Source organism: Martes martes (genome assembly GCF_963455335.1).
Source record: "Martes martes genome assembly, chromosome: 1".
Taxonomy (NCBI): Eukaryota; Metazoa; Chordata; class Mammalia; order Carnivora; family Mustelidae; genus Martes; species Martes martes.
The window spans coordinates 150,704,261-150,720,424 of NC_137888.1; the positions used below are offsets into that span (position 1 = coordinate 150,704,261).

A 16,164-nucleotide genomic window follows, 5' to 3' on the forward strand; every position below is an offset into this window, starting at 1 on the left:
GCTACCCCATGACAGCCATCTCCTGCAACTGCGTTCTTTAATAAACACAGCGGAAGCAAAGCTAGGTAGGAAGGAAGAAAGAGCCTGCGCACAGTGTTGGGACACACCCTTGGGTGGCAGAGCCCAGGACGGTGGTCAGGAGAAGGGCACGCTCGTCACAAACAGGAATGGGGCACGGCCACCACACTCCCCACTCTATGTCCCCATCTGGTCTCACACACCCAGCCTTGGAGGATTTCCTCTCATCCAATAAGCCCAGACAAAGGCAGAAGGAAGAAATACACCCCGCCACCCCATGCAACCAACCAAAGCCCCTTCTGTCTTCTTACATCCCAAGCACTGAGCTGGCTTTGTTCTCTATGCACAGACCAGAGGCGGTCCGGGCAGGAAGGAGTTGGAGGAGGGTGAGGGAGCTGACAACCTATCTGGCCCCACAGATTAAACAAATGACAAACTGGCAGATTTTTTTTTTTAAAGGTAATATCCACTTCTGGCAAATATATAGGAAAATGGATACTTTCAATACAGTGCTTGTGGGCGGGTAAATCGGTATAACCTTTTTAGAGGCAATTTGCGACATGTAATAAAAGGCTTACAGTGTGCGTTTCCTTTGACTTGGCAATTCTGTTTGTATGGTTTCGTTTTAAGCACATAATGAAGAATTTGTGCAAATATTTGGTTCTGAGGATATTCACTGTGGCACCGTTAAAGGAGGTGTGAAACCAGGAACCACCTAAATTCCCGCGTCCTGGCGTTGGACGAGTGAGGGCAGACTGCGCAGCCTCATGACTGCGCAGACAGGGGGTTTTTAACGACATGGAATGATGCTCACAGCACTGTATTCGGAGAAGAAAGGGTACATGGAATGAAAAGCACGGGAACATAAGATAAACTTATCTTCAAGTCACGTACTCAATGTATTTTCCATGAAACCTCTAGACACTCTTTCAGGTGATGTAGCTCTAAGTTCAAAGCAATGAGTCCGATTGTGAGTCTGAAAAACGTGTAATAAAAACACTTTTTCCTGTTTCTAGACTTCTTGGATAAAAGTATACTTATTAAGCTTTTTTTTTCCAGAATTAAAAATTAGACCCACAGTTTTGACTTTAGAGGTCTTGTACCTCAAAATATATCGAGGACATTACTGGAAAAGTCAACATCCTAGTCAAACATAAGCAGGTCCCAGGGTAGTGCTTGAGCTACATCTTTACGTGGTGAGGAAGGTCAAGAAGAGACAATGCTGCTCATCATGGTTATTCTGGGATGTGGACTCCTGAGTGTTTCACAATTTTTTTTTTCCCTCACTGACATGTTACAAGTCTGATGGACGAATACAAATTATTTTGTAACCCCAAAGCAGCTGATTATTTGAATCTAAAGCATCTGTCCATAATGATGTAAGAGGCCATTTCCACCTGCATCTGAAGCTGGGAAGGAGCCCTAGAAAAGCAGAGCTGTGGCGGCAGCAAGCCCCAGCTGGGGTCCCTGGTGCTATTCTAGGAGACACAAGAGCAGCCAGAGGCTCCCCTCATCTGGAAAACTACTATCCAGCAGAAGAGACGCACCTTCGTTAGATAATGACTGTGAGGTTGTTACTGATGAATAGAGAGGCTCTGAAGTAAAGGGGCTCCAGATCTCTGAGAGTGTGAGGCAAAGAAACCAAAAGGTGAGGACATGCCCCTTTTCGAGAAAGTGACAGGAGGCAAGAAGGATGGGCAGGTGTTCCTTGGGGAAGGAGGCGGGGCAAATCTATCCCTTGGCTCACCTACAAGGGTTGGGAGAATGTACTGAGTCTTTGGGGCAGAAATCATTTTCCTATTCCACATGGGTAAAGAACAAAGAATTGTCCTGCAATCCCTTTGCTTGTGTGTGTCTGTTTTCCAAAGTAAATGGTGAACCACCCCAAGCCCCGCTGTTCCTCCCCAGGCTTCTGTCGTGGCGTCAGGCCCTGTTAGGAGCAGCAAGAAAGGTAAGAACAGACCGGGGCTGAGACGTTTGCTGTCCCTCTAAAGATCCAGCCCCGGCTGTGAAGGGCCTCAAGAGGAGCCAAGATTCCACTGGCACCTGCAGGGGACCCTGCCCTCCCTCCCACTGTACCTGCACTGTGGAGGAAGTTCTAACCGGACACTTCTTCCAAGAGCTCCCCCTCTGGTGAGGCGGAGGGCCGGGCATCCCCGCGTGGGGGCTCCATAGGGCCCCGTGGTCACCCCACTCACCTTCCAGAGCAGAACAGCCAGCAGCAGGAAGATGAGGATTCCCACCAGCAAACTGATGGCGATGATCCAGCCCACCACATAGCCCCGAGGCTCCAGGTTGTGCAAGGCTTCGAAGACCACCTAGGAGGCAAAACAGAAGTGGGGATGATTCTCAGATAGAAGTACCCAGAGCATGACAGAGCCCGGCCAGGGTTTGACGTCTGGAGGGAACTACAGATCTGTCCAGACTGTTGTGACCAAAGCCGGGATTTTGGTTCAGCACTTTTCTGCTTGTAGGCTGATGGATTTTTGACAGGATTGGAAAAGGCCCTTGAAATCCAAGTCCCAGTTCTGGAAAGGGTTGTCACAACAATAAGCCTGACTTCAATATCATGTGGTAAGGGTCTCAGAGGACACACTCCGTTCTTGATTCAGGCAATGACAGTCTCCCTTTCATTACGGTTTTGCAACGAAGGACGTGGGCATGCCCTCCGTGTAAGATTGTACTCTTCCCAAGTGTTCACCTCACGGGGAGCTTAGGACAATCATTTGGTCAATGCCAACTGCCTGACAGACTGTCGCTCCACCGGGGCCAGGACAAAATCTGTCTCGGGTCTCGTGGCTTCACACACAGCAGGCCCCGCCTCCTGAAGTGCTGGGCTCTGGGTCTCACGGGAGCCGTAAGCAATCCTGGCCCATGCCATAGGGAGGCCAGTTTCCCCAAGTTTTCTGGAAACTCAGCAGTGCACCAGACCTAGCCATCGACCTGTAAGAGTCAACTGGGTGCTTCTTTGCCTCGTTCCACATCTGGTGACACAGCAGTGGTGGCCTGAAATGCGCCGTGTGTGAGGATTTACACTGCGAAAGCTGGCAGATGAGTCAGGGCCCCCCGCCCCCCTGCCAGAGAACTGATTGCTCAACACGTATTAACACTAACTGTACCCTTTGGCTCTGTTTTAGCCCCAATGGTCATGGTAGAGTCTGGTTTTGTAGAATTCAAAGTAACCATTGTGTCCTCGCTGTTCAGTAACCTTCCCTACCATCCACTGTCCACTTGAGCTTGCTGCAAAACAGACAAAAATCACATGCTGAGGAGTCATTGTTTCCTTTGGCTGCCCGGCTGGTCCCCCCCCCCCCCAAGGTCTTTGTCCAAGCTGGGTCAACCCCTCCTTGGGGGGAAGCCATCTAAAGCCAGCTGGACACCAGAGGCTCACAGAGGCTCTGCCTTTGCCGAGAAGCCTCACTTACCCTGGGAGCCCGCTGTCCTGCCCCATCCCCCCCAAACCACACAGGGTGATGAGGCCCAATACTGACTTACAGTGACCAGCACTGTTTATGTCTCCTTTTAGAGCCTTGCTCCCAGCTCTCAAATTCTTCCCAAATGGTCCTGTCAGGCTTGACGGTTTTCTTGCCATCTCTTGTCCAGTTCACACAACCACCCCATGAGGGCTTCAACACCTGCTTTACAGATGGGGACCATGGAGGCCCAGAGGGGACAAGCCTTTTGCTCTGGTCCGTGTTGCTTAAGTCAGGATTTGAACTCAGGTCTAGTAAACCCCAACCCCCCAAATCTGAGCTTGTCAACATCACACCACAGAGTGCCTAGCTGACGGTGGCTCTTCTTACAGATTAGCCCTTGGTTAAATGGACCATTTTTTGGCTGTGCCCTGATGATAAGGAAAGCCAAGTGCGAGCATCTCGATCTCACTGCGTCCATCCCCACAGCTCTGGTAGGAGGGCAGGTGTGTGCAGTGGGAGGGGCTCGGTGGTCACTCAGGATGCAGAAGAGCTGCCACGGTCACACCTGCAGACCCTAAATCCAAAACATTAACTCCAGGAAAACCAGGCAGAGCAGAGACCATCCCTTCCTGCATGGGGACAAGTGAAAGAAAGCTGCCTACACACACAGTAGTCATTCTGGGAATGGAAAGGAGGCCACCTTGAGGCACATACTCACTGGCTGTGTGACCTTGGGCAAGGTACTTTCCCTCTCTGAGCCTCATTTCTCTCATCTGCAAACTAGAGGTAAAACAGCACCTCCCTAGGGAATTCAAGGGGACAATGCACACAGGGTCCTGAGTCTAACACCTGGGAGAGCCCATCCTTGACAACGGAAGGAGATTCTTCCATCAGTATTGGCAGGAAGGTACTTTTAAGGTTATGCATGCTTGGCTACTCTTTAATTAAAAAAAAAAAACAACACAACATTTATTGATGTCTAAGATGCAAAGAGAAAAGAGAACACAACCCAAGGCACAACTCACTAAATTTTTATATACTGCAGGCTAAATGCACGTGTAATCAGCACCCAGAATAAGAAAGAGAACATGTCCAGTCCCCCCAGATGCCCCCTTTGCACCCCCTTCCTGCTAACACCCACATCAAGCATAACCAGGAGCCTGAATTCTCAGGGCCTACATAGCTGCACCTGCTTCTCTCCTCAGTATATCTGGGAGAGCACAGTGTGAACGCCTGTGTCTGGCTTCTCCTTCTTCTTCGTCAACATCTTCTTCTTCTTCTTCTTTTTTTAAGATTTTATATATTTATTTGGGAGAGAGAGCACAAGCAGGAGGAGAGGCAGAGGGAGAAGCAGGCGTCCTCAGGAGCAGAGAGCGCCACGTGGGGCTCGATCCCAGGACCCCAGGCTCATGACCGGAGCCAAAGGCAGATGCTTCGCCGACTGAGCCACCAGGAGGCCCCTGTGTCTGGCTTCCTTCTCTCAATGCTGTGTCTGGGGGACTCATCCAGCATGTTTATGCTCACTGCTGTAGAGAACTGCCCAGTGTGAACCCACCGCAATCTGTTGATTCATCCTCTCCCTTTAGGGGCTGCCGCCAAGAGGGTTTTCAGACATGGAGCAGCCCTGAAGGGGGTGCGAGGTAGCGGCCCAGAGAGGAGGTCTGAAGTCTGTCATCATACGCCCACTACTTTCGATCTGGTCCAGCTAGAGATTCCTGTCTTTAAAGACGGATGCGTGCTTTTGGGTTTTTGCCCCCAAAAAGCTGTGGACTGAACCACCTCCCACATTCAAAATCTCTCGTGGAGTCTAGTACAGATGAGTTTTGTGGTGCTGTGGCCTACAGGTACGACTTCAGGCAACGGAAGTACTGCTCTCAGTTTCCCGCGTTGTGCAATGGCAGCTTTAAAGGGAAAAATCAGGCAGTGTTGTGAAAGCGCCTGGTGGTTGGTCACGTAACACAAGGCTGCAAAGCTTCCTTGACAGGAAGGTGCTGAGGCAGGCCGTGAGCGCAGCCCTTCTCATAGCACTGAAGGCTTCTTGGGGACCCAGCCCCCTCGCTGCCCGAAATCTGCAACCCGGCAAAGCCGCGCCGGAGCTCTGGTTTTGTGGATACAGACACAGTCAAGAGTATCCACTGCAGTTTAGTCTAGAAAATTCTGCAAGAATGCCCGGACACGTCCCCGGAATGTGTGTTTAATCTTTCCTTATTTTTAGCGATGCTGTTCCTCCTCTTGGATGTGTGTCTTGTGCTTTGGCAGAGATGGTCCCTGCACGTCAAGACTCTAATAAGCCCATCTGGGGGAGAAAATCAAGAGTGTCCTGTGGTTTTAAGAAGTCACGTCTCAGATAAGACCCCAAAGGAAGGTGCAGCTGCTGGACTACGGTGGGGATAGGGTGGGGAGTCAAGAAGCAGTGACCCTGAGGCTTTGTCTCCACCACTGATGAGCCAGTGACCCGTGTCAACCCCCTGGACCTTTCCATGTATCTTTTCTCTCTGTTTTCTTGGTTCCGTCCCGTCCCCGGTCTCTGTCCCAGGTCAGCTCCTGGTCTGCATTCCCTGCATCATTTTGGGAGCCCTGGGGAGGACCCCCTGCTGTCAGGAGTGTCTTTGTAAAATGCAGGTCTTCTCTTGCTTCTCTGCTTACACTATTGATGTGAATACACCATCCAGGGTCCCCGGCTCTTTACAGTCTGGTCTCCCTCCTGCCTTGTCGGCCCCTCACCGGGCAACCTTTCACATCCTAGCCAGTCTGCGTCAGCTTGCCTGTGGGGCCCGTGCTCAGGCCACTTGGAATGACCTTCAGTTCTTGTCCACTTGGCAAACTCCAATGTTACTCATCTTAAAAATGTACATACCTGGAGCGCCTGGGTGGCTCAGTGGGTTAAGCCTCTGCCTGTGGCTCAGGTCATGATCCCAGAGTCCTGGGATTGAGCCCCGCTTCGGGCTCTCTGCTCAGCAGGGAGCCTGCTTCCCTTCCTCTCTCTCTGCTTGCCTCTCTGCCTACTTGTGATCTCTGTCAAATAAATAAATAAAATCTTAAAAAAAAAATGCACATACCCCTTGGTCCATTAATTCCGTACTTGAAAATTTACTCAAAGGCAAAGAAATATAAAATACAGAAAAAGTTTTGCCTCCAAAGATGTTCACTGCACAATTATTTATCCTCACGCAGAATAGAGATTTCCCCAATGCCCAACAACAGGGCAAGAGGTAAGTCAGTAGATAATTATGGTTAATCACAACGTGGACTTCCATAGAGCTATTCAAAAGGATGATAATAAATCGGGCTGTCAAAGCACAATTTTCAACAAGCGGAAGACATGCCTCTCCCACAAATACGGAGTGAACACCCATTAAAGATGTATTTAATTCATTATGAAGGGGGGATCAATGGGATGGTGAAACTAGTTCAAAGAAGGATGGTGAAAATCAGATGCAAAACTGGGTAGTAGCCCACAGGGTGCTGTGCTACAACCTTTGGGATTTTATTTTCTGCCGGAGAGAGAAGTCATTTTCACCTTTACTGGCAAAAGGCATTTATAACTGATCAGTCTTCTACAATCAACTTGTAACTTCACAGAATCCAGGCCCTAGAGCATTAGGCAGCCCTGTTAAACCTTTTCTCAGATTTTAGAGTATCGAAGATCCACATGAGGAACCTGGGTTACAATGCAGATTCTGCATCTCCGAGTTTGGGCTGGGGCCCTGGGAATGTTCCAGTCTACCGTTGGAAGGACGTGCAATCATCTTTTTGCCTGATTTCCACGTTTTAAGTACTTTTGGAAAACATGATAACAACATGGGAAAAATGAAAATTTTACAACGTCAAGTGAAAAAAATGAGAATATCAATTTACTGTCTAGATCACATCAGCTTTGCAGAAAAAATGGTAGGACATTTCAAAAGTACACAGGTGCTTTTTGGTATAATGTGCATTTTTTTTCTTTTTTCTACTTTTTTGCTATTAAATTTTTTTCTTAACTGAGCATTTCAAAGCCAGGTTAAAAAAAAAAATGAGAGAAACTGGGTTCCAACATCTCTTGTTCCAAGAAGCCTGACCCACCGCCTCTCTTTTTGGCAGAATTAGTGATTCCCTCTCTGAGCTTTAGGAAACCACCTCTTTTACCAGAGAAGACCTACCGTGGTATCCCAATGGCACAAGCAGAAAAAAGTGGAGGTTCTCTGGTTGTAAAGAAGGTAGGCAGCCAGAGCCCAGCCTGCCCAGCTCCCCATTTGCAAACCTGTCCCTCCTTACCCCACCCCAGCAGGCCTGGAACCGGCTCAAGGGAACCCTTGGCTCCACAACACTTAGTTTTAAAATCACAGCTAAACACTTGGCGGTCCCGGCCTTAAGTCCTTCTCCCTCTGTCAGGCAATGATGTATCTCCCTGCTGGTGGACTCCAGCACCCTGTGAATTTTTACAGAACAAGGTTCCAGATGCATGTCCTCCTGTCGCCTAAACCAGGATCATGATTCATGATGCGATTCGTGAGTGCACACATTAATAAATTAATTAATGTGTGCACATTAATAAATGTCCTCTTGGCTAGAGCGTGAGATGAGGCATGATGGTGATTCAGTCTGCAACAGAGGCTAGGGTTCGAAGACCAAGTCTCTGAGTGTGCTTCCTGTCTATCTCAAAAATGTATTAGCAAATGTGATTTCTTGGTGGGGAGTTCTGGCCATGCATCCATCCATCTGCCCACCCACCCATCTGTCCATGCAACCATCTGTCCATCCATCACATCCACCTCTCTGTCTATCCACCCATCCAACCGTCCATCCATCTAATGAAGGTCTATGCAGCAGCTGCCATGTGCCGGGCACTGTGGGGGTTCCGTGATGAATTGAGCAGGCAGTCCTCACTCTCACAAAGCTTCCGGCTTTTAGAGAATCCTGACCAGTTAGACACATAAATGTGAAATCACAATTTTGACAAGTGCCCCAAGGGAGAGGTTCATGGTGATGAAAGACTCTGGGATAGGGATGGAAGTCAGAAAGAGTTCCCCGGGCAACTGCCTGAGCTGAGGGTGATGAGTCAAAAGCAGGGGGAGGGGCAGCATTCTAAGGAGAAGGAGAGTGTGTGCAAAACCCCCGTGGCAGGCGTGCACTTCGCAGGTGTGGGACAGGGCCAGAAGACTGTGTGTTTGGGATAAGCAGAATGGACAAGAAGCCAAAGGAAGATGTTCAAGATACAGCTAGAGAGCTAGGGAGGGCTGGAGGCTGTGTTAAGACTCATAGGCCTTATGTTAAGAGGAATGGGATTGTGATGCATGTTTCTGACCAGGGGTGAAGGACATGGTCTGCCGTGTGCCAGGAGCACTTAGCAGAGGAACAACTGTAGATTAGAAGGGAGAACGTCCCACGGTGGGGGAGGGGTTCAAGGAACAAACAGCCTGGGGAGCAGGGTTGCAGGAAAAGTGGCGCTGGGAAGTGAATGCTTCTGGTAGGAAAGGAGGAGAGGAGAAAGGGAAAGATATTAAGGATGAGGGAGAGGCTGGTGGTGGAGGCTGGCAGGAGGCTGGCAAGAGGCTGAGAGACAGAAGTTCAGAGCAGCGAAAGGATGGGTGACGGCACGGCCGGCTGTGGACTGAAGCCAGAGGGCTTACGTGCTAGGTGTTAGCCAAGAATACAGAGGAGAAGGAGGAGGCTGAGCGTTTGTCTCCACAGAGGCTTTGAGGAGGACAGACATCACGCTGAGACCACAGCCGGCCCAGATACGGGGTGTCCTGCCTGCCGCTGTAAAGTTTGAGGTACCCGAGGCTGGCAAGCTGGTGTCAGGGGACAACTGAGAGCTGACTTTCAGTCTGAGGCAGCTGGCAAGCCAGAACCAGGGTGCTCGATTCCCTTCTGTGTTTCTGGAAACTTTTACGTTCCCACCACTGCAAACAGGCCTCACGTCATAGCCGGCGATGCTCAGGTCTCTGGAAGGCCTGAGGACACGACCACAGTGGGGAGCACCCAGCCCAGGCCTCTGCTGGACCAAGGCTTCCAGTGCTGAGACTCCCCGGAGGAGGTTTGTCCTCAGACCCAGGTCGGCTGAAGGTCAAGTGCAGTGGCAAGACGCTCTCCGCAGTCAACCTCACACCCGTCTCACAGAAAAGGAATTCGAGTACAAGAAAACGTGGAAGGGGAAGAACATCTGGGACAATGAAATGACATTTCCACCTGCTTCTGATTACATCTAATCGCCAGTGAGGGTGCGGAGGAGGGAGGACGGAGAGACGGCTGTGGGGGCTGGAAGAAATGTTCTCGGCACAACCACGTCTTAAACTGCTTTCAGAACACAGCCTTTGGGAAGCGCGTAGCTCAGGGGAGCAGGGAGACCTAGGGAGACAACGTCCAGGAGCAGAAAATAAGCCGCACATCTGGCGAGACTGAGGCTGTATGCCTACTCTGGGACACTCAAGATGTCAGAGCCGCTGAGGCCGCCAGGTGCCGGGGTTCAGAGAAGCCTTGCTCTGTTTGGAGGCGTGGGGGGGAATGAGATGGGCTGTGCTAATTTCCTTTAGTAATGGGGCACATTTGTTGGGAACTTACTGAGTTCCAGACCCTACGCTGAGAGGTTGTATATCCATTCTGGCGGATAATCCTCATGATTGCTCTTTAAAGGGAGGGGGAGCAGACAGCTCGTCAACCTCCAGGCTATTCTGAGGAGAAGCCATGCATCTGGTGAGAGCCTAGACCACAACAGGAAGAGCTCCAAAATCAACAGACCCTTAAGTCTGCACATGATGTGCTTCTCAGGCCACCGGAGACAAGGGTCGCTCTTAAAGACCAAGGGCCAGCTGCTTACCACCCATGACTGTGACCCCTACCACCTGCTGGGAATGGTGTTCTCATTGTGTGTGGGCGCAAGGCCACAGGCCAGCCCAGGGTAGAGGGACATGGGATTAAGGAAGACTCAGGACTTGCAAACAGGCCGACCCGGCAGCCAGTCCTGGCTCTTAGACTGACAAGCTGTGGCACCTCAAACTTGAAAGGTCTTTTCACCTCCTGGAGCCTCAGTTTCCCCAGTAGGAGAAGAGAGTAATGATACCTAGTTCGGAGGGTCACCAGAGCTAAGCACATCAAATGCTGGCACACCATAGGAATTGAACATACACGTTCGGATCTAAAACGACGAAGTCATTAAGCACAGTGGGACATTCCAGTGGACGGCATGATTTCAAGGCCACTTTCCCTAGGTGACGCTGGGAGAGGGCAAAGGATCTTGAGCTTCTTCCTGGGACAGCCCTCAGCCAGTGACAAGCAGGTTTGAAAGCCCAGCTCCCTCGCTTCAAGGCAGACAAACTCTGGGGTGGTCCGTGTATTCCAGAGTCCCCCACAGCATCAGGCTGAGGTTCGGGTCCCCTGAAGTCTCATCCTTCCTCTTCCCCTTTGTCTTCCCTCTCCCGTCATCTCAGTCCTTTCCTGGGCTCACACACTCGTCTCACGTTCGCCTCTTGAGAGTCTAGCCTAGGACCCACGCAACTTCCTGTGGCATGCCTGTCCTTTCTCCTTGGCCCTTAGAAAACTCCTTCGGGGCTTGTTCAGGGTCATGCCTCCTTCCATGCAGCCCGGCCTCACCTCTTCAGCAAGGCGCTCTCAGCACGTAACCACTCCGTGCTGCACGCACGGCTGTGTGTGTGCACGTGTGTGTGCGTGCTGTGGAAGTCTGGAGGGTAAAAAGGTTTCTTGCACACTTACTGGGGGTTCAACTCATGTCTAGTGAAAGAACTGGATGGATTGGATAGCACCCCTGTCCTAAAATACAACCTTTCACACAGAACTCTCTAGAGTCTAGGGATACAGAGGCCACCAAGGGAAATGGAAATAAAGGGGCGCCTGGGTGGCTCCGTCGGTTAAGCTTCTGCCTTTCGCTCAGGTCATGATCCCAGGGTGCTGGGCTCGAGCCTGCGTCCTGCATCAGGCTCCCTTCTCAGTGGGGAGTCTGCTTCTCCTCTCCCTCTGCCCCTCCTCTCTGCTTGTGCTCACTCTTTCTCTTTCTCAAGTAAATAAATGAAATCTTAAAAAAAAAAAAAAAAAGGAAATGGAGATAAAAAACTGCGGGAACTTGAGGTCCCCCAGCCCTGATTCAACCAGAGCATATACAATTTAGGAGTGGGTTCTGTTGTTTACAAAAATAACAACGATGATGACAGTCATGATGAAAACCAGACATCACTGGATTAGGATAAACTGACTGAGACTCTTGAGGATTTGGGGGAAGGAGAGGCTGACTCTTCATGCGGCTCATCCTGTCCTTGGCCCTCTCCTTCTGCAGTGAGAGCCTCTATGAGCTGAGCCCCCCATGTGGACGCACCAGGCAAGGAGTTTCGCATCGAGATGTCGTTTGATCCCTCCCAACTCTTTCGGATAGGTTCTCCCTACGTGTGACCTGCACAAATTGCTACTTCTTCACTGACAAAATCTACCTGCCCACTTCCATCTCCTCTGTCACCATCACCTCTTGCCAGGTAACGGTCACAAGCTTCTAACTAGCCTTCTTAGGTCCACCTTTCCGTCTTATGATCCGCCAACACCATGGCGGCCTGTGATTTTTAAAGGCCATACAGCTGACCCTTGAATCACACAGGTTTGAACTGTACGGGTCACTTGCATGCGGATTTTTTTCTTGATAAATACAGCACAGTGCTGTAAATGTATTTTCTCTCCCTTATGAGTTTCTTAGTAACATTTTCTTTTCTCTAGCCGACTTTATTGTGCGAATATAGCATGTAATGCAGATAACATACCGAATGCGTGTTAATGGACTGTTCACGTTATCAGTAGGGCTTCCGGTCAGTAGTGGGCTATTAGTCATTACGCTTTTGGAGAGACAAAGGTTATGTGTGGATTTCTGACTGCCACAGGGGTGGGCGCACCTGACCCCTCATTGTTCAAGGGTCAGCTGTCTCCTGGATCATGCCATTCCCTGTGTCAAACAGGAGCTCTTGGTGGCTTTCCTTTGCTACCACCCCCTGGCGTGACATGGTGTGGCCATGCCTACACGTCCCCCCCACGGATATCTGTGCTGTTTCCCGGGCTTTCGCTACACTGGTCTCTGAGTCGTGAACCTGGCGGGGCATTTGGGTCTTCAGGCTAACTGGGGCGCTTCTCCCCATCCTTGGCCAGCAAATTCCTTCTCTCGTTCTAGGTCTCAACGTCCTTGGAGAAAGGTTCTCTGACCCCCTTTAATAGAAAGCAGGTGAGTCCCATAGAACTAACCCCAGTTCGACATGAAATCCTCTTTGCTTCCCTGTTTACCATCTGTTGTCCTCTAAGTCAGCTCTGGGCGTGCGGGGACCGTGTTTACTTGGTTCCCTATTGAACCCCGGCACCTACTACAGCACCTGGCTCCTAGCAAGCCTGCAATAAGTATTCATCAAGTAAATACACAAATGGTGACTATTAGGAAGTGGGACTCATGTTCTGGCAGACGGTGCTGGGATACTACTCAATTCCTTATGCTTACAAGTGAATTCTCGCTTGTGGGGATGGGGGGTGAGGGGGAGGACCACCTTTGGATGATGGTATGCGATGCGCCTGGTGCTGATCTTCCAATGACTCTCTTCTGCATCCTACATCTCAATGTAATTTGAGGTTCAAGGCTTGTATCGGGAAGCAGCACAACGAAAGGACCATATGTGGCATTTTTGGGAGTCACCTCTGTTTACCACGTTAGGTGATACCTCTCTGGTGGAGATGCCCTGGCTTACGTCTTTGGTTGGGGGGCAATGGTAGGGTGCAGAACAAAGGCAAAAGTCTCCAGCAAGTAGAAAGCAGCTTTCCCGTCTTGTGGGTAGGAAAACGGAGGCTTGCAGAGCCCACCTGACACCCAGAGTCACACAGCTAGGATGTGAAGGAGATGGATTTGAATCTGGGTTCTTCTCACTCCCAAGGGGGAGATGCAGTGCTCCACTTCCACAGAGGATGACTTCTCGAAGGGGCCAAGCCTGGGAATTGAACTGAAATGGCTTTGGAGAAAATTGCTGTGCTCATCAATGAGTGCTTGATAGGGCAGCTTTCCTCAGAAGTGAAAGCACAGCTGCAGTCCTGAGGCTTCATTCTGGGGTCGCATTAGACCGAGAGGGGAAAGCCCTCTCTGGGGTGAGGACAGCCAGGTCCAGTCTGAAGGCGCTGGCCAGGCTCCAAGGCCACCTGGGTGGTTTTAACAGAGATACTTTAAAATGAATCCGTGATTTCCTTTCCCTCCTGGATACTTTGCATTCGTCCAGGCCCTTTCACCCGTGCAGGCTCAGTGCCTTCCCGTGGGACTGGTGGGCTGCAGCGGGGAGGGGGAAGGAACACCTGGCTGGGAGTCAAGGGTCCGGGGCACTGTTCCTGGCTCAGTCACTGTGAGGTCCTGGGCAAGTCATTTCTTCTTCCCGAGTGTCAGAGGCCCTTCATTCACGAGAGGAAGAAGCTTAGTGGTTCTAACAAGGATGGGGAGGTGGAGGCACGAGGGAATCTCCGGGCACTTGCCAAAATTCTGACCCTTCCCTTCCTGGAAGGGATGCTGATGGCAGCGGGCTGCATGAGGGAGGTGGATGCTAGTGTGGACATACGGTCCCCATGTACCACGGCAGAAGGTGGAGGGCCCCAAACATCTGCCCTGTTCAATAAGCAAGGAAACGGTGCTCATTCAAGCACATTATTTCTTTAAAAAAAAAAAAAAAGGCAAAAAAGTACAAACACTCCTTAATGATCTTTGGACAAAGATTTTCTCATTTTCTCACTAAGGCTGCAGTGCTAGCCCAATAAAGTGGTCTAAATGATTGAGTGACTGAATGAGGACTCTGGCTCGGATAGGCGCTCTAAGAAAAGCCAGGGCTTAGCTGGTCCAATACTGACCCTCAGGATTAGAGAAGCATTTGTCACTTTTTAGCAGTCCTGTTATGACCCCCCCCTTCCAGTGCTGGGGAATCCTACTCTGTGTCAGTCTCAGGACAATGCTGAGGCCCAAGTGCCCATGATCTGCTCTCCCTGAGGTGTGGTCTCCCTGAGACAGGGACTGAACCTCAGCCAGCGAAAGGCTCCTGCCTGACTCAGAGCAAGAGGCCCAGAGATGCCAGGTGGGGACAGCTGTGTCCAGGGCACTACATCAGGCTCTTCCTGCGGCCGGACTGAGCCTGGGGTTCCTGGCTCCTCAGGCGTCTCGACTCCTCTCCTGTCCCCAGTCCTGTTCTCCAGCCTTCCTGGCAATGCTGAGAGCCACCAGATAGCCTTCGAACCCATTCCAATTCTGCCGAGAGGAGACAGTGCCAGTCCCTCCTGCTGGCTCCTAAGATCTCAGCCCCATACCCAACCCACCTGGCAATGACGTATTCACCTGGGGATTTATGTATGTATCATATTTTCTGCTACTTGAAAATATCAAGAAAATAGGTTTGCTATGTAATTCCTACAAGCTTCTCATCCAGCCCGAGAAGGGAGCTGGGGTGGGTGGCTCGCAGTGACAAAGCCAATTCTCTAGATTTTTGGTTGGCCCTGGGGGAGTTTTTAGCCCTGGTCATTGGCAACTCTCCCTGAAAAGTTGGGTTGGGTTGAATAAGAATAGGAAATTCAGCATACTCTTGGCACCTGGAAAGCGGTACGGAATGCCACCCCACCGGTCTCACGTGAGAATCTGCACACAACCAGGGACACTGGTGGGGTTGGTCTTGGACAAATGCTAACACCTGACCCGGAAAAGTATTCCCAGACCTATTTATTATTATCAGGGCAGACGCTTTAAGAATCTATTACGTATTTCTAGTTTTTCACCCAAATGCTTTTGTCAAGCACTACTCAGACCATAGCATAAAAACAAAAGATCCCAAGGGTCCCAGGAAAATCAGGGGATGTTTCTGTTGATGAAATTGACCACCGTGGACACATTAGGTGGTTACAGATAGGGTCGTTTCCTTTCCTCGCCCACACCCTGCTCCGTACACTTCCTGTTCGTTCCAAGGCCCTCAAAATGTAGTACCTATTCTACAATCTTGTGAAATTTTGCCTGGTTTAAATTTAGTGGCTATCCTCCATGGAAATTTCCCCTCAGATAGACAGCTGACAGAAAGCCAGGCATTCAGAAGACTCACGCAGGGAAGAACGTGTTTGTTCTAAAAAAGCAAACCTTCCTACTCAGAAAAGATTTTTTTCCCCCCTGCCAGGAAAGTTGAGAACAGATTGTAGGACTTCATCCTAGCTCGTGGGTTGAAAAGGCAAAGTCCCGGAAAGGAGGGGTAAGGGTACGTTGAAGGATTCTGATGGCTGAGTGCTAAAGAAAAATCAGTGGAAATGAGAGCTTCTTCCAAAGAATTCTTGATAATGGAAATATCACCACAGTGCTCAAAGTGGAACAGTAATTAATGGAAGTGGTATTTTGGGGGCGTACAGATGACTCAGAAGCTGACAATGGGATGTTAAGCAATGTCTTCCTGGATCCCACAGCTCTGTATTCTCAGCCAAGGCAATGTGCCCGGTGATCTTTTTTTTCTTTTTTCATCTACACAAGGAATTCCACCTGTAGAAAACCTGCTAAATTTCATCCACTAGCTCTTAATTGGGAACACTGCAGTCTACCCAAACGTTTCAAACCTCCCCGTTGGGCATGGATTGCATTCTAGAAGTCTTTTTAACCAGAGCGATGACCGTGAGCAATGAATCACATTCTCCTTCCCTTCCCAGGTGAGGGTCTGAACTAGGAGTGCAATGGCCAAAAGGCAGGGAGGGAAAGGCCAAAGCCAGCTCTGAATATCTC

General features: G+C 50.2%; 1 protein-coding gene across 1 annotated transcript in view; it reads right to left on the reverse strand.

Moving 5' to 3' along the window:
- The window catches only part of ITGA9 (integrin subunit alpha 9), a gene marked incomplete at its 5' end in the record, with an annotated part of 332,275 nt that overhangs the window by 12,580 nt on the left and 303,531 nt on the right, over nucleotides 1–16,164 (reverse strand). The window contains one exon of the mRNA XM_080801218.1: nucleotides 2,217–2,336. Within this exon, the coding sequence (XP_080657344.1) occupies nucleotides 2,217–2,336 (120 nt within the window). The remainder of the gene's footprint in view (nucleotides 1–2,216; nucleotides 2,337–16,164) is intronic.